The 24,836-nt window shown below is 40.1% G+C and overlaps 1 protein-coding gene across 3 annotated transcripts in view; it reads right to left on the minus strand.

Annotated features, from left to right (window-relative positions):
* Positions 1-5,109: 5,109 nt before the first annotated feature.
* The window catches only part of PWWP2A (PWWP domain containing 2A), a 46,249-nt gene continuing 26,522 nt past the window's right edge, over positions 5,110-24,836 (minus strand). The window contains exon 3 of one of the 3 annotated variants that reach the window (XM_075009371.1): positions 5,110-8,227. Coding sequence is in view for 2 of the 3 variants with exons in the window: in XM_075009373.1 (XP_074865474.1) it covers positions 18,572-18,672 (101 nt within the window). In the remaining variant the exon portion in view is untranslated. Of the gene's footprint in view, positions 8,228-15,915; positions 18,673-24,836 lie in introns of those variants that run through there. The other 2 variants (XM_075009374.1, XM_075009373.1) reach the window with 2 other exon arrangements.

The raw sequence follows: 24,836 nt of genomic DNA on the forward strand, positions 1-24,836 counted from the left end.
ACAGTCAACAAGGGAGCTAAAGATGTGGGCTGTTAACAGACAACATGGGTAAACATGCTGTGGCGACTGCTGCCTGTTTACATTAGTTTCCTCAGTAAAACTCAGCAGTGTAGATTTATCTTGAAGTTGCCTTGAAAGAGAACTAAAGAGGAGGAAAGTCCAAGTGATCGGGGAGATCCTTCTGGCCTGTGGATGAAAGGCAAAAAGTATTGTGGTAGTCAGGGGCTGTGGAAACGGTGTGAAGCTGAAGGTTTCTGAGGAGCACTGGGACCCATTCTAGTGAGGGGTGGAAATGTATGGGATTGCATGTATCTTTGAGAACAAGGGCGCTAATCATCTCAGGCCTGGTCTGCACTAGGATATTGGGTCAAATTTAGATGACAGGTTGATTTGCTAAGCAATTACTCCACGTTACAGGATCCATGCTGCCTACTTTAAGGGCTCCTAAGGTCAACTGTTGAGCAGTCACCCAAGCATTCAGCTTCCAGAGAACACTGACTCACACAGTGCAGGTTCAGTGGGAACCCCTCCACCTACAATTGTGACCATTTTCAATTGTGACTCAAACTTGGAAGTCCATGCCTCAGTTTTCTTTCTTTCTGTAGTAGTTAGCTCGGTGAGATAGAATTAAAAAAACTGATACTCAGGTAAGTGAACGTATGTGGTTTGGGGGCCTGAAATAGTAGGTTTGCCTTTTATTAGCTCCACTAAGACATGTAAGCCAGTCTGGCCCCAAGCAGCATTGGAAACCTGACTTCTATTTGTACTACTTGCTGGGTGCAGCACGGTGAGTCTTTCAAACCCTTCTTTAGGTGACTGGATTGACAGTTGGTTCCTAAAGTAAAGCAGATGACGAACATGACTCATTGTTAGCACCCAGCTGCAGCCCAAGCAGTCTTTTCAGAGCCTTAGAGTTAGCCATGGATATAAATATTTACACATTGTTCAAGGTCTTTTTCTGAGTAGCTTCTGGTATTAGAATGTAAAATATGTCCTAGAGCTTGGATGTAGAAAATGTGTGACCTCCTGCACTAGCTCTAGTAGTATAACACAACAGTGTTAGACTGATAAAATCAATCAACTGAGGGGGCAGCAAAGATGCTATTTTAGTCAATTCAGTGTCCTTGGGGCTGAATGTCCTTTGTGGTTAGCTGCTAGAACAGCTTTCTGAGCGTAGTGTTAAGCCCTGGACAGATGCCCAGCAAACTATCCACCAAAAAACTTGTGCAAGCATATTCCCCAGGGGGTGGGGGGGGGCTGTTCTGTTTATCTAAGTGCAGCATTTTCTAGTGCATCATGTTTTATACTTAGGGCATGGGTTAGAAACACCCAGTCACATTTCAATATGGAAATTTTAGATTCTGGCACTTTTCTCAGCCTGGTTGTAGTTAGCTAGAGGAAGTAGCATGCAAATTCAATGGCAACTACAGTGCTCACTCTACATAAAACAAATACACATGCATGCCTCTGTCCCAAAACATTTTACAAAATTAACTACTATAAGCAGCACCATTTCTCCCTCCCACTGCAGCTCATGGACCAGAGCTTGCCCAACATCAGCAGGATTGTGCCCTCTGGGGTAATATCACAGTCCTTAGGCCAAGCCCCTGCTGGTAAAAAATAGTTTTTGATGTGATCTTGTTCTACTGGAAATGAATGATTTGAGGTGAAAGTATGCCACAGCAGCCCATTAGCTGGTCCTGTTTTCTGCAAAATGTCTTTCCTCTGTGTACTTGTATCCAGCTGAGCAAGGTTGGTGTTGCTGATATCTTGCATGTCTCTTAAGGCTGGGGGATTTTTCCTATTACACATTGAAGTACACAGTCCCTGCCTCCCTGCTTATTACCTAAGGCCCAGAGCCTCAGCATTTACCAAAAAAGTGGACTGACAGCCACAGTTAAGCACCAGTAATTACAGAGCAAAGCAAGCAGTCCTGTAGCACCTTAAAGAATAACAATATTATTTATAATGAACATTCATGGGAAAGCCCCACTTCTTCAGCTTCTGGAGCAAAAGAGTGGGTCTTTTCCACAACAGCTCATTACCCAACAAATAATATTGTTAGCCTTTAAGGTGCTACGGGACTGCTTGCTTTGTTTTGCAAAGAGCTAGACCAACGTGGCTACCTCTCTCAGACATTTCAGTAATTACGGACACCTGCATTTTGAAAATCCAAGTTCCTGAACCCTCAGCTGGAGTCAGAAGCCTAAGATGACAGGTAGAAATTTCAGAATTGCCACTGTGAATTTTCAGCATTGAAAATTCAAACTAATTTGAAAATCAACTAAATCTAAAAACACATGTAGTCCTGTTACAAACTGGCATTGCTCCTTTTGCGAATGTCATTACCTGTTTCAAGAGGGGGCTGTATTAGAAGTAAAGCCAAAGATCACTGAACTACAGGGGCAAGGGCGAGAGTCCCACACAGCGTTATAACCTGGGCTGCAGCCCGCAGTTACAGTATTAGCTCTTTCTACAAGAGGAACCCAGTTTGTTCCTTTTTCTTGTGACTTGCAGCATACTGTATCGCTGTGTCCACTTCCTTTTAAGAATCATTATGCAGACTTCCGGCACGTAGAGATAAGTGGGAAGAAGGTGACTGACAAATCCTTTTAAAAACGACATTAGGGAGGACAAGCGAGCAAGAAAGAAAAGAGGGTGTGGCAGTTAATATGAAAGCTCACCTTGGCCTATTGATAGTCCAACAGTTGCTTGCAGATCTGCTGATACAGCTAGGTAACTCTATTGCCATTCTCAATTGTGTGCTTGCACACATGCATACAGAGCATGTCAATATGTGTATTTCTCTGCTGCTTGTCTGAGGGTGAAGAAAGATGGTTTCTGGCCCAAATTCTTCTCTGCATTAGGACTGATATATACTATAATGAACCATAGCTAATTGCTTCAGTTGGCGTTTCCACTATCCCCTGCAGCTGGTGGGGAGGGTATGGGTGAGGAAAAGGGGCACAGAAATGGCTCAGCAATCACCAGGCTTCCCACTTCATAGAGTCACGAGGAGCCAGACTACGAGCCTGTATCTGGAGAACTACCTCAGCCCGGGAAGCACGAAAATGTGATAAAACCACCTATTTCATCTCTTTCTGTTCCTTGGCTGCATCTGAGGATATGGATGAAGATTTCTATAATGCAGTTCTGGTACTGCATTGCTTACCAGATGATCTCTAATTTGCGCGTATGGAGGTCATCCAATATTCTCTGACTTTTACCATAGTCCCTCTCTTTCTATAGCTCTTCCTGCATGACTGAAGGCTGGCCTTGATGGACTCCATTTCCCTGTTACCCTCAGTGCAAACTCTACCCCTTCATACCTGCTTACTACTAGTTAGCTGGCAAGTACTTAGAAAATCTTCCTGCAGTCACAGCTCTCACACACCGTACTCTATTCTCATTAAGCATCACCTCATCGATGCTTCCAGGGAGCAATAAACAGAAGTCTAGATGACACCATCACTGGTGTTACATTTATACCTTCATTATAGTGCTACTGGAGTGAGAATTAATCAGTGTAAGTACTAGTCTGTGAAATAGATACAGTTAACTACTCTCAAGGGCTCTGTAGCCATGTAGCATAAGCAGATGACTCCCAGTGATGACTATATAGCCAATGCCATAAAGAAGTTCTGAGTGACCAATTGCATTTTAGCAAGATTTCTTCTCTGAACCGTAAGCCTAATGAAATAAAACCAAAATAAAAGACACTGCTGAAAGAATGAATGACTAATAGGACAAAAAGAAAAATGGGAGTTCCTACAATCAAAGTAAGAGTAAAAAATGGAATATTTACACAACAAATACCCTATTTCGTCTCTACACAAGACACTGAGGGGGGCAGATATGATGCACTTCACAATTACATTGGGAACCAAAATGTTTGATAGGATGTGGGACAGATGCAAGGTAGCTGTCATGAAAGACTGGGCACATACTCATTTAACTCCAACTTTGAAATTCATTTGAATGTATTACCAACAAGTAACCAGTTACACTGTATTGATCTGTCACATCCGAAAAATTGTACACCACTGAAAGAGGAAAATGATTTGTCACTAACATGCTTAACATACACTTCTAAATAGATTATTACCTGAATAGTTTGCTTTATACTTGATTAACTGAGACACAAATAAAAGAGGTGTAAGTCTTCCTAAGTATTGAAGTTTGAATTTACAGGAATTGAGACCATATTTTCATTTTATCAGCTGGTAGAGTTTCTATAGATTTTGGCATTTGAGGAGACAAGCAATAACTTGACCCTGCTTTGATCCCAGTGCTGCAAATGTGCCTTTTTTTTTTTTTTAGTTAACCATCACAGCATAACCAGTTCACCACCTTCAGAGAAAACTGAGATAATGCAACTCAATGGGGGCAGTTTCCTACCTAAATGGAGAAAGTTTCCGTTACCTTTACCTGCAACAGATGAATTAATTTTCATCATAGTGCTACTACAGTGAGGATTACTTGTGTTAATATCGCAATTAAGAAGCCAGTAACAGATCAGTATGCAGAACTTGTTCCTCAAAGGCCTCTGCTCTTTCTTGTGTTTCAGCAGCTTTCTGCAACATTGTCAGCACAAAATGGTACCAAAGACCACTTTAGCTGGTCACCAGAGGATTTCCCACACCACAAGGGGATTCATGGGTTGCACAGAGCTCTTATGCCACTCCCCATTGCCGTGGCCAATGCAGAGGATGCAGCCTTCATGACCCACTGTGGCAGGAATCCCAGTCTGCCATGGTGCACCTCCATCTTAAGTTGTACCCAGTGCTCCATGCCTGCATCCCTGGATCACAGTCATCACGTTTTGTCTTTGCATCTCCATGGTGCACAGTATCTTTCCCCATTGTCTATGCAGGGGCTTTTACCATTTCTTGTGGAAAGCAGCCATTTGGTCAAGAAAGCTTTAACATGCACGAGCTGCCATGGACCAAACTTAAGGACAACCAGTGTTAGTTGAGTGGGAATTCACTCTGGAGGATGCACTCCCAAGAGCAGATCAGCATCCTCAGTCTAATTAAGGAAATGTAGCAGACAAGATTTAATCAAAGCCTGTTGGTTCTGGACTTCTGGAACAAAGGAAAATTTTAGCATAGGAATGTTATTCCACATCATTTCCCTTCCACAAGTGCTGAAAAAATTCAAGGCTTTATTTGAATAAATGTTACACAACATTCTTTAACATTTATCTCTGAACAAACCTTAAAAGTGAATCATTCTTCCCCTCATTCAAGTCTACAAAATGAAGGAGGCATAGTGACCATTCAGTATACAGATAAAAAGGTAGCATGAAGCGAAGCTTAAATATTAAGCAACTAAAGCCAAAAAGTGAAAAGCAATACATTACTGTACTCCTCAATCATTAAAATATCCCTGACAGTTTCATTTCAAAATGAAAATCTGGTTTCAAACAAAATGGCTGCATCACTTCCATGAAAACAAACTCATTATTATGAGCAAATACAGTTAGCTACCTTGACTATTTTTTAAACATTTTATTTGCTTAAATCACCCATATTCTCCAATGCAGAGACCTGCATTTCTCTCATACACTAATGTTTAGTAATACTCTAACTGATGTATGCTAGTGCTCACGAAGGAGAAGCAATAAGAGCACCAGTTAAGAGTCAGATGTCAGGCAGGCACTACTGGCTTCCATACACAACATCAATCATTTCAATCCCAGCACGGAATAACCCTGCTAGTACAGTCCTGGGCCTTTTTCCTGAGCAGAAACTGTTTTGTGCCATGTTGTCTTGTGAGTTTTGTCGTTTTCATGTGAATAAAAATGTTTTTAAGTGGGAGGAGACACCCCACCCCCATGAACTACTTGTAAAACAAGCAGGATTTGGTCTCCAGAGGTAAAAGGCTAGCACATTAGCTCACTGCACTACGTCCCATCCACTGTAAGGCTATGGCTACACTCTAAGCTTGGTATGTGATTCCCAAATTGCATAGAAATCTACTTGCACCAGCATAAATAGCTATGTAAGTGTGGTATATGTAAGTGTGGTAGCATGGCAGCCACAGTGGCAGCATGACTGAGTTGCTCTGACTACACAACTTGAAACGGGTGGGTTCGTACTAGGCCCCACTAAGCTGTTGCTACACATGTTAATGCAGCTAACACTGCTATTTACACTCAATGAGAATGAGCATGATGTGTATGCAAACTGGGAATCACACACCTTGTTTGTAGTGCAGGTGTAGTCTAAGAGCAAGATGCCTCAATTTATAATAAATCCTACTAATATTTTGGGCAGTGGCCCAAAATGACCAGACTGCTGATCCTCTGCTTTGACTACATTAAAAGGAAAACAATAATACTACTCTCTATTTTTTAAAAAAATCTGCAATTTATTATGAAAAGTAGTATAATTTAAATCTACTGTACAAGAACAATGTGCAGCTAAAATTGTTCTGGAAAGACAGGTGCTATGGTTTCAGTTTCTGATTTTATAAATAAATTAAGTTACCACTAATCAAACTACAATAGGCACTAAATCTCTAATATAGAACTGCCTTCAATTGCATGTACCAACCAGGATCACTTTCCTCGATTCGGATTATTGTTTCCCCTCCCTCTACTAAACATATCAATGAGTTACCAAAAATCAAAGCAAAGCGGGAAAGCTATACAGTTATGGTCACCATGATTTCAACATTAAAGACTACTTAATTCATGATCCATGCACAGAGGTTATGAAACCCTATTTATGCCTTTGGAAACCAGAGTCCCTTGGAAAAGGTGCTCTATTTTCAAATAACCTGTACAAAGATATCTTACATTCCCTGATGAGATCAGACCATTAATAAGTAGGAAAAGAGTTTAGTACAAGCCTTTGCATTTCCATGGAAAGAGGAACTTGTACTTTATTAGCGCTTTAGATTATGTGCACGTTTTCATTTCTCCAAAATAAATACTTATTCTCCCAAGTCAGGCATCCAGTGAATCCCCTTCTATTATTAAGACCAGTACAGGAAATCATATAGTCAGGAAAATGTGTGCACAATATTAAAAACTATCCGCAGCAAATAAATTAATAAGCCTAATTCTAGCAGTATGCTCAACATTCACTAGCTTCAGCTGAAATAACTATTACTAAACATCTTTTGGAGAAAGGAAGAAAGAGGATAGAAGATTTGACATTCTAATTTTGATTTAATGGTATCCGACGCAGCTGATACAATGTAAATTAAGGGGGCTGGACTCTTGAGGTCCCTTCTAGCCCTTCATTTCTATGAAATCAACTATCATTAGGAACACTAGTGGAAACTCTTGCTGTACTAGCTGTCTGCATGAGACCTATTTTGTTCTGAAAGTGGGAAAAAACCAAAGACCTGGCAAATGACTGCTATCCTATCTTCACAGTATCCATTCTTAAATCCCATACTGCTGTAGCATCACAAGTAAATCAAAATGACTCTACTGTCAGAGATGTAGCACTTCTTGGTGCATATTTCAAACCACCCTCTGTTCCCATAGTGTCACATCAGCATAAGTAAAGAACAACTTCACAGGGGAGGATTTTTGCCATAAACAAGAGCTCTTGAGTTGCTGTTGTCATCCTGCCATCATCTTTCTGGGAAACATTGGTTTCACTTAACAAGACTGTTCATATTTTACAAAACAGCTGATTTTGCACATGCTTTAGATCACAGGTTACAGCTCTGCTAACACGCAGACTAAATACTAACTAAGCCTTGTAGAATGGAAAATGCAGTGCTAAAGTTAAGAATCAAAACAAAAGTACAAAAGTTACAGTCATTTTTTCAGGCAATTGGCTCCATCACTGGGGCTTGTCAAACATATGGATTAGACTGTCACATTTAAAAAAAAATATTCGCAGTGATTCTTCATACTAATAATTCAAGTGGTTCCTTGCATGTACACTTTATATAGTCTCTCCCCATCTCATGCGTCAATTATTGCAAAAAAAAAAAAGTTTTATAAAATATTTCTTAACATCTTTTTAAATTTGAAATAAAATGTACAATAGATACAGGTGCCCCAGTTGGGTTGTAGGGGTGGTTTTGTTTGTTTAACACATTCACCCTGCCCTCTTTTCCCTCTGTTTACTACTTGGTGAAAATACCAGGGGGCAAAATATGACAATTCAGTCTCAATTGTTTGTCCTTCCTGATGAGCTGGTTTTCTTCTTGGCAGTGTGGTGAAGTTCTATAAAAACAGCAGGTGCCTAGTGTCTCTGAGCTGAAAAGGGGAGAGAAAGGGAAAATGGTTAAACTTCTTCCAGGGTATTGCATATGTGGTAAGCAGAACCTGAAGCTGTCAGAACAGTTATTATCTCATCTGTTACATTTTGTGGATTCCAAAGTAAGAGAAGTGGGGGGAGGGGAAGGAGGGAAAAGGAGCGACCTTAAAATTGTTGTAACACATATACAAGTGAACAAATCACTCATCTGTTTGGAATTAAAGCCCAAACCATCCTCCCAGCCCATTCTAAATTCTCTCTAAATTCAAGCATTAATTGAAATTTTCAGAGAAGCTTACGGGTAGCTAATCAAATAGGAATGATTAATATGCAATGCCTATCAGGACCACATATAACTCACTGATAAATAACTCAGTGTCAATACATTTGTAAGAGAATTAAAAGCATGCAATGGAGCAGTGAAAAGAAAACTACTTGACCATGCTGCCTTTCAGCAACCACTTGGTTCATGGTCTGCAATTGTCGCATGACACACACAGGAAAATGGCAACTGAATGGGAGCAGTCCAAGCAATAAACACCATCACCAGGAGCTAACCAGCTAGAGTACTACAAAGATTCAGTGTTATAGAACAGTCTTTGCCATTTTGGTATGATTAGGAAGTGAAGGTGGTTCCAAGAAATCCTGTCCAGTTGTGCTGACTCTTTTTACAATCCCACTGGTTCTTGCTTAGACTAGAATTGCTTTAGACAGAGACACATGTTTTCTACTCTCTCCAACACAAGGACCATGTGTGGGCCTAAGACTGTTGCTGAAAAGATGTAACCTCAGAGAACAGGAACTTGAGAAGTTACAGTGGGTGGGATGAGACGACAGGAATGAAAAACAGAAGGAAAATGATCTGACACAGGAGTGGGCAAGAAGTCTATATTTAGGAACATCTCAGTTTGAAGATGCCTACGTGTTTGGAAAGTAGAAAGTTTGAAGAACAGATCGTTTTTATGTCCTCTGCCCTGCAGTAAAAGAAAGTCAGATGCTGTAAGAATTTGGAAGCATTTGGGCACAAAGGGGAGGAAGCAAGGAGAACTGCGGGTCCAAGTTGAGATACACTCAATTGCTGCATCTTGGCATTTTGGCTAAATCTCTGTTGCATTAGGCTTTAACGTCTGATATGTCCTCCTTTTGAATATTATGTTCTATGTTCGCAAGAAGAGTCCACGTGCCCTTCAGAAATGAATGAACTAAAAAAGTAGAGCTTCTACAAAGAAAAAAATGCTCATCTTACACTTCCACATAGGTAGCAAGATCTGACTTTTGCAGTGTATTTGCAAGTGAAAGCAAGTGACATTTACTGTTACTAGAAAAACCACTGTGCACAGAGTACTAAGAAAAACTTACATTTGCTTTCCAAATATGTTAAAATAGACTATCTAATCTCAAAAATGTGACAGGTTGCCTAATACACAGTACAAGTCTTGCACTTCCGTGGCTGGCAGGCCCAGGGCAGCAAAAAGGCCTGTAGAAGCAGCCTAGGATTAGAAAAGCATTGTATTAATTAGCATCACTGCACTCAGGAAATCTCTGTGATGGTAACCTCCATAAGTATTACAGAAACAAATTCTTATCAGAAATGCCATCAGTGCTACAAACACATAAGATTACAGTTTTTCCTAACATGTTTAAATTGCCTTCATAAAAAAACCCAGCAGCACAAACACATATGGAAGAGGAACACTGTATTTTAAAAATCAGTCAGCAGATGAACAGCTAATATTCCATATTCCAAGTTCAGCCTTCAGTTACTCTTAACTACGCTGCCACCATCAGTCAATTAACTTCACAGGAGTAAATACATGCAGAATTTAGTCCAATGATCCTAAGCTGTACCCTAACATTACTTTGTTTAAAATAAGTAATGGGTAAATGGCATTTACAAACCAGGTGGTTTTCTGCTTGCCTTTACTAGTGCTACAGAATGTTAGTATTAGCTCTGTTTAAGTTCATATACTTCCTTTGCATGATGCTTAACAGTATTTTGGACCCTTGTGGAGCACAGTTTTGCCTTTACTTTTTGACACCTGCCCTCCCAAGTAACATTTTCGTAACATCCTACTCTTGAGTTAGTAGAATCGGTTACATCAGAAATACATGGAACTCTTGCTATTGCACAAGTCAGCTCATAAAAGCTTCGTTGTAACACAATGATTACAACTGGAAATTTCAAATCATCTTCTCTTGTCAGAATTTACATGTCATCTTCAGTGACTCAAAAAAAGCATTCGTCTAGCCCCATGTCTTTTAAGATATTTCACAAGCTATTCTATACTGGCAGACCACAATTCCATAGATTACTTTTAGAACAACCCAAAGCAAGTCTGGTTTACTAGGCCCAATAAAATAGAATAATATTGGATCAAATTCCTCCAAGTCCATAAGCCATAACTCTTTTTCTTGTGACGTAAAAGCAAGCACATATAAAATAAGCTCTATTTATCATTAAGTCAGAAACATGCATCACTGGCCTATAAAAAATCTTTCAGAAAAAATGCATAAAAATATGAACGTGTGTTTATCAAACATAAATACCTTTTCCAAGCAGCAAATACTAATTTGGGCTTTAGTTCAAGAAAGCACTTAAGCAGCTCCTTAATTGTCAGCATGTGCTTCAAATTCCATAGATTACAGTGAGATTAAGCACATGCTTAAAGTGAAGGGCTATCCTGAATACGGGTGCTCTTCTGGACCAGGACCATAGGAAGAAAAACAATGTATCAATCTTTAAAAGGCAACTGAACGTGATCTTTGAACAGTGGATCCCACGCTGTGGTCCATGGACCACTTTTTATTGGCTTGCAGAGATCTGGCTGGTCACACAACTTTACTTCTCCTCATGTCCAGCTGCAAAGTAACATTAAATGCAACTTAAAAAAACATTAAATACTTTACTTGTCTAGATAAGCTAACTTTACTTATCTAGATAAGGTATTGCTGTAGTAGCCACCAGTATGTTATACATCTGCCAATGGCAGGAAGAGGTAATCCACATAACCACAAATCAAAGGGCAGGTGTCCACAAGACTGGCTCTATGAAGATGTGGTTTACACCACAAAAAGGTTAAGATCCTCCTCTTAAAAGACACAATACTCTATTTATTATACATTTTTATCTTTACCCAGAGCTCTGTGTTCAGTATGATCACGAATCTGAAAAGGAAATTTTCTTGAATAAGCTGAAGTTTATATACATCATCCTTATCACCAAATATGTGTCAGTGGAAATAGCTGTAACGTACTGTCTGTACAAGAGGTACTGATGCACCAAGTTCAAATGGAAGTCAGAAATTAAGTGTTGAATTCATTCGCTCTAACCTAACTCCTTTTGGGGGTATGATTAATTAATGACATAATGCCTTGTTCACTTTAGGAGGGGCTTAAAATAGACAGACCTGCCAATTCACTGTTAACTTTAATGCCCCCATTCTGAATCCACAGTGGTCTGTCAGATACTGTAAGGGATCAGCAGGACTCATCACTGTCTGATGTAATATGCGGTCATTTGTTGAGACCTATGGTAGAAAAAAACCAAGTTAACAAAAATTGAGCATTTATTCACAATGGCTGCTTTTTTTTATTATTATAATTTTTTTTATTTTTTAATCACAGTTCAGTTGCCTGGTCTTCCTGAGTATCTTCTGAGCATATTTCTTTACTTTTACAGAGAGAATGACACTGCACAGGAAATTACTGACAACCAAATGGCAAATAGGGAGGCATCAGCAAACTTTTAAGAGCTTAAACTAGATTAGACCTGCAGGGCTCACATCTCTCTCATGGCAGTAACATTTAGCAAACAGAATTAGAATCTAGCAATCATCATTTATATATTTATACACAAAGAAAAACTTTGCGTTAGATCCAGTGTGACCTTTACTGAATGTTTTATTAGACAAAGTAATTATCTAAAATAAGTGAAAGTTGAAGTGCTTGATTCACTGCCCACCTGGCACTGTTGACTTTGCACTAGCGCAAAAGTCAACATAAAGAGCAAGACAGAAGTTAATCAGGTCCATGTATTTGGTTTTTCACTATATTATAGAGTGTAGCAATTAAACAGCTGACTTGCTGCTGTGACAAAGTGGCTGTTAACGTACATCTGTGATTAACCCTCACTTACACCTCAAAATGTTTTGGGACTAAGGGCACTTGGAAGTTGTGCAGGTACTTCGGAGTGCCTGCAGCTACACAGTGCAGCACCTCATTGCTATTCCACGATCTAGCTCATTTACATGCCCCCTTTGAAGAGGGGGCTAGTGTACACAAGCCCACTGTGTTCACTGTCCTAGAATTTTCTTGCTTCCTAAGAAAGGCCATCACATAGGCCGTGTCTACAGGTGCCCCAAACTTCGAAATGGCCATGCAAATGGCCATTTCAAAGTTTACTAATGAAGCGCTGAAATGCATATTCAGCGCTTCATTAGCATGCGGGCGGCAGCGGCGCTTCGAAATTGACGCACCTTGCCGCCGCGCGGCGCGTCCAGACGGGGCTCCTTTTCGAAAGGACGCCACCTACTTCCCATGAGCTCATGGGAATAAGGGGACTTCGAAGTAGGCGGGGCCCTTTAGAAAAGGAGCCCCGTCTGGACGCGACGCGCGGCGGCAAGGCGCGCCAATTTCGAAGCGCCGCTGCCGCCCGCATGCTAATGAAGCGCTGAATATGCATTTCAGCGCTTCATTAGTAAACTTCGAAATGGCCATTTGCATGGCCATTTCGAAGTTTGGGGCACGTGTAGACGTAGCCATAAATACCTGTTGCTCTTGCTTGCAAGGAGGCTCACGGGAAGGACACCAACCTGTTTTTCAGAGTTTGAAAGTCCTATAAAATAGGAGGCTGAGATTCCGTCTTGCCTAGCAGAAAAATATTTCATGATACTGTAATGCCGTATTTTACAAAGCACTAAAACTTGTCTTAATCGTAATTTGCTTTAAAAACCAAAAGATGGTAAATATAGACTTATCAGTTTCTATATTTTCCCTCTCATTCTTTATTAACAGAAATCACATAAAAACACAAATTACTTTTATTTTTTTAAGAGAGCATATGGTTCTTCAAAACAATTCTTGAGTTGAGGTTAAAATGTTCTGCCTCAGATATCAATGTCCGTTGAAGTGAATATGCGATGACAGAAAATTATGATCACACATGCTGAAAAAGCAAAAAATGAGGCAGTTGCTCTCTTAGGAAATAAAGGTCCTGATTTAAGGCAAAGATCTTTAGTAAAAAGACAAACTAAAATCCAGAAAAAGACATTTATAAAAAGTAATGCTTCTGAATATAGTAAAACCTTACTAATCCACCCACCCAAAAACCGATGATCTCACCTCACTCCCACTAACGACTGAAGAGCAGGGATTTTAAAGCGCTCCCGAACTAATATCACAGGAATGTGAAGTAATATTATAAATAAATAATTAAAACTAATCTGCAACTGACAAAACAATTAAGGTACATTTTGTGATGAAGTGTCTTTGTTTCCCTGGGCTTGTTCATTTGCTAATTTGCAGAGTTCAAGAATTTGCAATGGGTCTCCCAGTGACTGATGACAATGTTTTTCACTTTTATATACTAAAGTGATTACTGTTCCAGCTGAAGGTCTAAACCAGCATTTTATTAACCTCAGTGAGAAATTTTACTAAGGATGTCTTACTATCAGAACACCCCTGTTCAATAAAGCTATTACTGACTATTCTTATTAAACATGTATATTACTGTAATGCCTAAAAATAATAATCAAGTTGGGTTCTACAGTGCTAAATGTTGTACAAACAAAAGGATTCACCCAGCCCATGCCTAACAAATCAGTTCTATAGAAATAAGTTCTTATCATTGCAGAATTTCTTTTCTTACTGCCTCAAACCCTGATTCAAAACCATCAGAAGGGCATACCAGATGTATTAGCTACACCGCCACCAGCATTACTGAAAAATAGCCTGGAACCACCATCCAGTAAATCAACTGTGATTCATTTTCTAGATCACGCAGTAAATGGTTCCTTATGCTGCAGCAAGCAGATTTAATATAAGCTCCTGATAATGAGAAAACAGTAGAGTGAAAAGAAAAATGAACATTGGCTCTGGAGACCTTGTCTATGCATATACTGATTTAACTAAATTGACTTTGAAACCAATGTAGTCAAACCAGGGCACTCTTGTAAGGTACCTTTACACTGGTCTTAATAGGACAATCAGTAATTCAGGAATTAAACTTAAACCATCCCTAGACCTTCCCAACACAGGGCTGCCCCGAATTAACTTGGCTGGTTTCTAGATCAATTTACCTACATGGTACTTTTGCTTGTAGACATGGCCCAATGTAACTGCTCACAGGAACTCTGGAACCTGGGCCATCTGGAGCTTAGTGCAGGTACCACTACAGCTTGAGCTAAAGGCTAGATGGCACTCAGTTCAGCCTGGAGAGGACACTTACTCTTTCTCTGTTAAGTGGTCTAGGTGCCACTACATGGGACAGTTAACCACACATCGGTGTACAGGTTATGCTAACAGACCAAGAGCAGAGAATCACAGTCTCTTTAAAATGTACTAACTATAAAATGAAACCACATATGTGCTGTCACACATTTCCTACTCTACTTCCAGGACCTGCAAAACAAATATCACAGAGGAACATCTCTTATCCTTCTGAGTTATGCAAGATGCTGATTAATGGTATAAAGGACAAAAGTAACAAAGAATGTCTGAAAACTGGAGTTCCTGAAAAGAATGAAGCGTGATTGGTTCTTCAGAGAAGAATACTTCTATACTTCCAAGCAGCCATGCCATGACTCCTGGGAGAATGAAGCTGTTTGTTATATAAGATATTTCATTCAGGAGGTTTTACTGCATCTTATAATCAGTTATTTGAAATTCTTTGATAGCTAAAACATTCTGACAGTGCAGTACTTCACTGCTATGTTGCAATCTAGGCCGGAGGGTGGGACAATTTATGTGGACCATTGAAGCTATGGCCAAAAGTAGTGCAAGATTCTTTGCCCTTGTCCACACTAGAAAACTTCGTATAATTATCAAAGCAGCTGCAAACTATTGTTGCAGAACTAATGTAAACAGGGCTTAGGCACTTTTAGTAGTGTATCATGTAAACCTGCTCCACCTGACCCCATGCCTACAACTGTAGCTTAGCACTAATGTAGCTTCATCACTGCAATACAGGTCCTAATTATTTTTAAGTGTAGAATCTCTACAAGAGGGCTTGTATCCAATGTGTGCAAACTACTTACTCTGTCCTGAGTGGTAGCAGAGACAATGGCAGTCAGCAAAGGGAAGAGGCGGAAAAACAAAAAAGCAGCTCAGAATGATAATGAAAGTTAAAACCTCAATATCCCTGCTGGTGTTCCTGAAAACAAAAAGTTCTCAAGTGGAAGCCCAAAAATTTACACTACCACTTACAACTACCAAATCACTTGTTTCTGCATAGACAGCTAAGTATAAAGTTTTGCTACATATAAAATACACACCAGCAGAAGCAGTACACTGGATTGCTGTTACTAGTTTATAAACACCCATCTCTTAACTAATGTAGTTTTTGGAATTAGATTAACTTTATTCTCCAGTTAATGAACCAGAAAAAAGTAAGACATCCTTGGAGGAAGAACAGTCAGCTGACCCACCAAGAGACAGATATTTTCCTTATTTAACATCAGTTGTCCCTCACTCAAACACACACACACTGTGAAGAACTTCCAAAACATAGTAAAAGCCAGGATTTTCTAAGGAGTCTAAAGAGAAATGCCTAATTCCCATTGAATTTTAATGGCATGTAGACATTGATTTTTTAAACATCTCACAAAATCCCAGCAAAATATCATGTTAGCATGATATTCTGGCCTACAAGCAAGTGCTGGCCCTAAACCATTTTTATTTACATTTTTAAAGGTAGTCTCCAAAGACAGTAAATGTGTTTGCACCCTTTTTTCTCCTTTGCATATAAAATGACATGAAACTTTTTATTATTTTAGAGAAGACTCATTTATTTTTATATCAAGTTTTGTCTCCCTTGTATTCTTGGTGACTCCATAGAAAACTAAAGGATAGAAGTGGAAGCTTCCTGAGTCCTTGGTTGCAAAGCTTTTCTTCCCATTGTCTTCCAGGAAGCTGAGTTAAAAAAGATTGTCATCAACACCACAACCACCAAATCTGAGGAAAAATATCTTCTTCTTACAATTACTTATGTTTCAGTCTATTTTGATGCTAGAATTTCACAAGCTACCAAGAAATCCTTAAGCAAAAATATGTCGTATCATTTCTAATAAAAAAGGAGAGCAAATAACTTCTCCAATGGGAGACAATGTACGAATACCCTTAATGCATAAAAACTGTGCAATGAATTTTATCTTCATTTTGTCAGTCACCTTTAAACTAAGATTTCATGGATGTCCTTGATGGATCCAATGGTTTCAATCCATCAGCAAAAGGTAACTGGTCCATTTCTAGTTCCACTAGCTATAATTAAAATTGCTGTATGCATTTACCTTCCTATGAAAAGTACTTCTTTGAGAAGGTATGCATTCCAACCAACCAAATCTAAATCTCCAAAAGGTACTACACTTAGGACAGAAAGACATCAGCAAGCTTCTTCCACTACTACATCTTGGAGCACAGGTCATTGACAACCATTTGCCTGTGTCCCCTGTCCTGGGCAATTTTTCCAGTTCTTACCAGGTGTATTCCGACATTTTAGTGTTTGCCTTCAGGTCTCTAAGCCAGGTGTTTCTTGAGTGTCTTCCTTTCCTTGTGGGTTCTAAATTAAGGCTTGCCTTGTGATGTTGCTGGTTGGTTTTCTGAGGGTAAGTCCAATCCAACACCATCTTCTCTTCCTGATTTCTTCTGTGACAGTATACTACTGAGTCAGTTGCCACAGGTCTTGGTTGTTGATAGTGTATAGCCAATGGATCCAGAGGATTTTCTGGAGGAGGTTATTGATAACATCTGGATTTTTTTTTTTGACAGTCATCTTTGTTGGTCTCCAAGTTTCTGCTCCGTACAGGAGGACTGATTTGACATTGGAGTTGAATATCCTTATCTTAGTCTAAGTTCTCATCTACTTAGAATTCCGGATGTATTTCATGAGAAGAAAATTTGTTCTTGCTTTCCCAATCCTCGCTCACATCAGCATCAGGGTCCCACATTTTACTGATGTTGCTGCCCAGGTGTGTGAAGAGCTCAACTGCTTCCAGTGCCCTTCCACCAAGCATGATGGCTACATGCTACTAATGCTGATTTTCAAGGTGAATAGTAACAGAGAGGAAGCCGTGCTAGTCTATACACTATAAGATAATAAACTATTCTGCTAGTCTTTAAAGTGCTACTTGACTGCTTTTTGTTTTGATTTTCAAGGTCTTAGTGTTTCCCTTGTGGATATTTAAGGCAACTGTAGCTGAGATGTCAAGATCTGACATCTTCTCTTGCATCTGTCTGTGGCTGGGGGACAGAAATACCAGGTCATCAGTGAAGTCCAGATCGCCCAGCTGGGTCCACAGTGTCCAGTTGATCACATTTCTTTTCCCTGCTGTCATCTTCATTACCCAATCTATCACCAGGAGAAAGAGAAATGGTGACAACAAGCAGCCTTGTCAGACTCCAATCTTCATTTTGAAACTCCTTCTGAACCGTCCGACACGGTAAACTTTTCAGGTCATTCCTTCGTAAGAGTTCTAAATGAGGCTAACTAAACCTGGTTGATTTGCTGTAATGCCAGAGCAGCTGCCAGAGAGTTTCCCTGTGTATGCTGTCAAAGGCTTTCTCGCAGTCAATGAAGTTGTTGTAAAGTGGTGAATTCCATTCTATAGATGTGATCCAATGTAATTCATAATGTTGCAATCTGGTCAACGCATGACCTATGATGTCGAAAGCCAGCTTGCTTGCTGGTCTCTCAGCTCTGGGTCCGCTATGTTTTTCATTCTTTCCAGGATGAGCCTGTTGAAGATCCTCCTGGCACTGGCACAAGTGTGATTTCTCCATAGTCCTCACAGTTGCTTAAGCTGCCCTTCTTTGGGATCTTTATAAGGTAGCCTTTCTTCCAGTCTGTTAGTATATCCTCTTCTTCCCAGCCCTTTTCAAACACAGCAAACAGCATTTCTACTGTGGCATCTATGTTTGCTTTGAGGGTTTCTGCAGGAATGTCATCTGGGCCTGCGGCTTTGCCATTTTTTTGCTTTCAAGATGGCCTTCCTGATCTCTCTGGTCAGTTTGCTGTATTAGAAGACTGATTTCTGCTGCCTGGGTGTCTGGTGGATTTTCTGGGACTCATCTGTTGAGAAGCTCTTGGAAGTATTCTGCCCATCAGTTCAGTTACTGCTCTGTCCCTACTATCATCTGTCCCTCTTTGACTGATCGTTCAGGTCTGCTGCATTTTCCCAAAGGCTTCTCTGTTGTATCGTACAGCCGTACACAGTTGTAAAGGAAGCTAAAACTAAAACAAGGGTAGTTAATGTTAAAATAGTACATAAGGCTCATTTTAGTGCTGGATGTTTTAGAAGAACAAGTCTTAACATGCACCATATGCATCAACACAAATAATGAGTTTTATCTCAGAAAGACCACAAGGAATTGCACATCATTTAATATTCTTTGAAGTGCTTAAATTCACACAGAGGCCAGTATAATCTGAAGAAACAGTTTCTGTCTTCACTTTTTATTGGCCTTTAACAAAAATATTTCTTCAGTTTTTGACAGAACCAAAAAGCAGGCAAGCCTGCAGTGTGGCCAAACTTACTAGTCTATTGAGCTGCATACAATAATAATCAGAAATTCAAGAACTAGGTGCACTGTGCAAGCTTCTACTGTGTGTGTGTGTGTGTGTGTGTGTGTGTGCATACAATAATAATCAGAAATTCAAGAACTAGGTGCACTGTGCAAGCTTCTACTGTGTGTGTGTGTGTGTGTGTGTGTGTGTGTGTGTGTGTGTGTGTGTGTGTGTGTGTGTGTGTGTGTGTGTGTGTGTGTGTGTGTGTGTGTGTGTGTGTGTGTGTGTGTGTGTGTGTGTGTGTGTGTGTGTGTGTTGGGACTTCAATACCACAGGAGGCACCTGCAGGGGCGCTTTGTGCTTTTGCTCCACTCCTGAAACACACCAGATGCATCCACCATGCCAAACTGAATCCCTGAGCTGCCTCTGCCAATCCCACCCTGTCTGGTAGGTGGAGATTCAGGGAAGGATGATGTGAAACTTTAACCGCAGAAGAGCTGCAAGTGGTTTGGGAGCTGCAGTTTGACCACACTTTAGTGAAGACATCATTACACCTTGGCTCAGACTCCAGCTAATACTTCTTAGACAGCTACAATTTGACTCATCTTCAGAGGAACTATCAGAACTTATTTCATAATATCCATAATTATGAAATGTGGAACAGGCATAATCAAATCCCAAATAAACAGAAATATCTTTTCCATATCCCAGCAAAAACTCTGGGCAGAGTTAGGGTCCAAAAAGCAATAACATGAAATGTGATAAAAAGTAGGATGTGTAGGGGTGCTGCAGCCCCCAGACATTGTGCCCAGTGTTGTCCTGCACCAGGCCCTCAACCACTAAGCCATGTCTGGGATCCTCCATCACCTATGGTCCCAGCCAGTCTTCCCTGCAAGCTATGCACTTGTGCAGCACCTCAAGAGATTCAAATGCCACCCAACTGATTAGCAAAGCACCTACTGGTGGTGCATATTTGCATGTCTCAGGGTACTTAGAAAAGTATTCCACACATGGATGGAGAAGGTTAGAGGGAATATTGATCCAAGCCATCACCCCCCTACTAAGAATCCCAGCCTCTTGCCCCACTGCCGCTGGCTCCAGGTCTCCACTCTTGGCCAAAGGAATGGACAGGGATAAAAGGAAGGTACAGCTCAGCATTTCCCACTATAAATTGTTCCAGCCTTCTTGTAAAATGGCATCTTCTTACCCGAGAGATTTGTGCTACATCAGAGTAAGTCAGTGTTATACAGTTTTATAGACTGTCATCACTGCAAAGAAAATACAGTACGCTGGATTTAGTTCATGCATCACCAACCACATTCCAGCTGCAGACTCTGTTACTGATGACAGATAATTCAGGAGCAGGACCTGAAACTCCACCCCACAGACGAGTTATCAGTCAGCTCTGGGCTACCCCAGGAGCACACTGGGAACCACATGGAGTTGCAGAGTCACAATTTGACACCTGCTTCCCCTTTGGTCCAAACTGCACCTTACAATGCTTTACTTCAATCACCAGGCTGAAGAACATGGTGCAGAGGGGAGGGATAAAAATCAACATCCAGAATGCACCTGCACAGTATGAGTAGTAGCAACCCTGAAGCATGAGCTCTCCCCCAGCACAAAGAAGAGTGATGTGGGCAATCTCCACAAATGAAGGAGTCATCTTAAGCCACGTCTACACATGCAGCACCGCAGCTGTACTGATACTGCTGCACTGCATATGGTGAAGATGCTGTATGTTGACAGGAGTTCTCCTGTGGGCATAAAAAACCCCACTTCTGAGATCAGTTAAGAAATTCTGCTGATAAAGCAGTGGGCACAGTAAGCTTCTGACGATGTAACAAACTATTCCCCTGTGAGCCACTCAAAACCACTCCTTCAAATATCATTCTTGATCCTGCATGTCATTCTGGTGGTCCTATTCATGTATTTGCCTGAATAAGCTTAAGTATGTTTTGTCCCTTCTTGTAATTATCCATTTGAATGAATGAGAAGTTGTATATGAAAGGAGACAGAAGCTAAATTAATTTTTTGTGCTTCATTGCTTGTTCTTGTTTATTAGCTTGCTTCCTGCTCTCCTCAGTAAACAGCCCAATTCTGTTTCCATAGAATGCTTCAGAAAACACCCAGGAGGCTGAGTAATAATTCTTGAAGACATCATAAAACACCTTCCTATTGCTACTCAGATCCAATTAAGTGCTCCTGTTGTATATCCAGAAGTAAAAGAAGAAGCACAGCATGTACAGAAAGTCACATGGCATTTCAAAATTCAAGAAAGTTGAGTAGATTGTACGGCACTGTAGGCATGACACCAGGCAAGGGCAGCCAGAAACAGAGGGTGGACTGCATGAGTGGCCCTACTTCACCTCAGTAAGCCACAGCAGCCTGTGGTCCACTGGGGCTCCACCTGTGGCCCACCATCTCACTACCTCCTCCATGCCTCTTGTGCAGCAGAGACCCACAGTAATCTGCTCCTTCCCCTCACAGCACTTTTGGAGCATACAAATTGCCTAATTCATGCTTCCTCCCTGCTCCTCCCCCTTCTCCCCAAAGATGGAATGCCACAAACAACTGATTCATGGCACTCTGGCTCTGGAAGGGAGGAGGAGGAGTGGGGACGGAGCACAAATCAGGTGATTCACGCACTCCAAAAGTGCTGGGGGAAGGGAGGAGGCTTAGAAAGTGTGGGGCTCCAGTGTCCAAGTGCACAACAGGCATGTGGGCCAGCCAGGTTTCTGCCAGCCACAGGTACAGTCCCAGTGGGCAACATGCAGCCCACGGGCTGCCCACCGCTGCATTATACATTTCAAGTCTCATGTCAATTTTCCTTTGCGATAGTTCATTAAGGTGAGAGTTCATTAAAACACAACTTTTTAAAGATAACATGGTTTTGTTGTACCCTAAAGCATCTTGCTGAAGTCTCTGTGACCTCATACTGTTTAGTCAAATAAAAATCCTTTCAATGCTGAAAATGAAGAAACTGTTTTACTAGTCAGATGTTAGAAGCTAAGTAGCATGAATTTTGTCTTTTAAATAATTATCTATGGCATAGTCAAATCTGATGAACCAATTTAAATGCTGACATATTTTGAAACTTATAGTTCAAAGAGATTTAAAGTAGTTCTTACATTTGTTTTTTAATTTCCTGTAGAGTGTGGTCTACAGAAGATGCAAACAAAGTTCACATTCAATGTTGTATGCAGAGAAATGACCATATTTTTACTCCAAATCTATCAGACAATGGCATTTACAGGTAATTATTGGGATTACAGTCTCTCCCCATTCACATTTAGTGCTTTTCGCCTAAATTCAGAGAAATTCCTTCGAAGCATAGTTATGTTTTGTATCCTCACTCGTGGTTGACAGCTGCCTATTTTCTCACCTGAAATAATTTGGGTAGATGATAAATGTACTGAAAAAGAAAGGAAGAACTGCAAACCCCATAATCCACTAGCTGTGATGTATATTCTTGGGCTTTGCAGGCCGGCAAGATAATCAAATCCTTCATAATGCACAGGCTGCTGAGAGATAATCAAATAGTACATTTTCACTTTAGTGTCAGTTAGGCCTCAGCTGGAGTACAGTGTCCAATTTTGGTCACCAATACACAGAGAGGATGTGGAAATACTGAAGAGGACCCAGAGGTAGGCAACAAAGATGATCAAAGGGATAAAATGCAAGACATACAAATAAAGGCTGATGGAACCTTTGCAAAAGAGGAGACTGAATGAGGCATGACAGCAGCCTTCAAATACTTGAAAGCTGGCCATAAAAAAAGATGGAGAAAAGTTCTCTCTCTTGCCACACAGATGGTGGAAAAAGAGGCATTAGGGTCAAACTACAGCATAGGAGATTTAGCTTAAACCTCAGGAAATATGTCCTAAGAACAATATGACAAAGTAAAAGACTGCTTAGGGAGGTAGAGGTAGCTCCGTCGCTGGTGGTTTGGAAAAGGATGCTGGATAGCCATTTGTCTTAGATGGTTTAGACACAACAAATCCTGGATCTTGACAGGAGGTTCAACTAGATGACCCTTGCAGTCCCTTCTATCATTCTAGGATTCCAGCAGTACCATGTGCACTAACAATTACACAGATTAATTACCACAAGTACACAATTACCAAGATGCACTGCAAAACGCATCCATCATCAGTTATTTGTGAATCATTAAAATAATCTATGATTTAGATGAGACTGTGAATATACTGAAAATCACAGGTACAGCACAGCCTGTGTTCAGTGAAAATATCCATTGGGATCAGGTGAGAATATTAAAGAATTTCTGGCAGTCACAGAGCAGGGAGCACTGGATTAACCTTAATTTTTCCATGAAGTAATAATCCCCAGGGACAGCATAATAATGTCTGAGGGACAGACGCTGTTTAAAAATTTTAATAATCCTTGACATTTGCTCTTCCCCCAACTCCATTTAACCTTTGAACAGATGCAGGACCCACAACTACCTTCCCATGATTTACAAGACAAGAGTGGTGAAAATTATAAGTACACCTAAGCAAGCATTTTAGGTAATTTATATTGGTGTGGTGCAAAGAACTGACAAGTTTTAGCTTGAGATCAAGTATTAGCCTGAAGAACAGATTTTGTTCCTTAAATTATATGTGCAATATTTGTGCTATCTGTATTAGAGAAAAAAGTTCACTAGAGAGTGTGTCATGATGACCAGACATTAGAGAAGACATGCACACAAAGGTTCTTGTGAACTTAAAAGTTGCAAGATTGTTTCTTTTCCATCTCAGTGAACAAAGTCTTTGAGCACACTGATTATATACGCTATGCTACTCTTATATGGTATTACAGAAGATACTAGCCAAAGGTCTAAATATTTAAAGAAGTTGCAGCTGGTTCATTACCCAAGTAGTCTACCTCAGATCTTTGGCTCAGAACATCATACAGCTTTTTATGATGCGGAATCAGTTCATTTTGTGCTGCCTGACAAATTAGATATCAATCTGCTCTATACAGACAAAAATCCCCACGTTGTGTGAATTTTTTGGCTTCTGAAAACCACCTGCTTTAAATCACAAAGTAAGGCTTATTTACTGAAATAATGTAATTGTTTCTGTTTGCAGGAAAGAATATATAAATACAAGAGTGAAACAGGATTTCACATTATGAAAAATTTCATTGTGTGTTTATTATATTCAAAAAGCATTGACTGACCTCTTGCAATTTAACTGTTAGGTTTTTTTCCCCAAAACTAGTTGGAATGTTAAACAGCATCTAACACAGAGATTACAGTCAGATCCTTCGGAAAGCTGAGCCAAAACCATTTGGACCAGCATTTGTACATGTCTTTTTTTTTTTTCCAAAACACACTAGATATTTAATAGTTATGCAAACCAGATTATCAGAGTAACTGAACAAGGTAGGAAGAAATTCACAGTTTTGGAAGTCAACTAACTTGGCAGTTGCAAGGCAGCATTTTAATCTTCTAAAACTGAATCACTATAAAAAATCTTTAACGGGTTCAATCACTAAAACCTAGCTCTCTGTATTTTAGTTTTACAACTATATTTAATTCATGTTTAAATCTGTATTCCTCATCTCTGCTTTGCTTATATGGGCAAAACAGAAAACTTGGGGTAGGAACTGTTTTGGAATGAAGACAGCCAAATTTTTCACAAGACTGTGCAAAGCTTGAACAGGAAAAAAAAAGATATTAATTCAAATGGTCAGGTATAGACCAAAATTAGGAAAGAAAAGTGTAAATCAACTGCATGAAAGTGCCCAAAACTGAGCAACACACATGCAAGAGTAGCTAAGAATAGTGGAGAATGCATTTGATTAGCTTTTGACAGATGGAAAAAATGGTGATTGAAAACATTTCTCTACTGTATAGGTCATGTTTTCTGTCTTTATTCAAAATC

Source organism: Carettochelys insculpta, chromosome 15 (genome assembly GCF_033958435.1).
Source record: "Carettochelys insculpta isolate YL-2023 chromosome 15, ASM3395843v1, whole genome shotgun sequence".
NCBI lineage: Eukaryota > Metazoa > Chordata > Testudines > Carettochelyidae > Carettochelys > Carettochelys insculpta.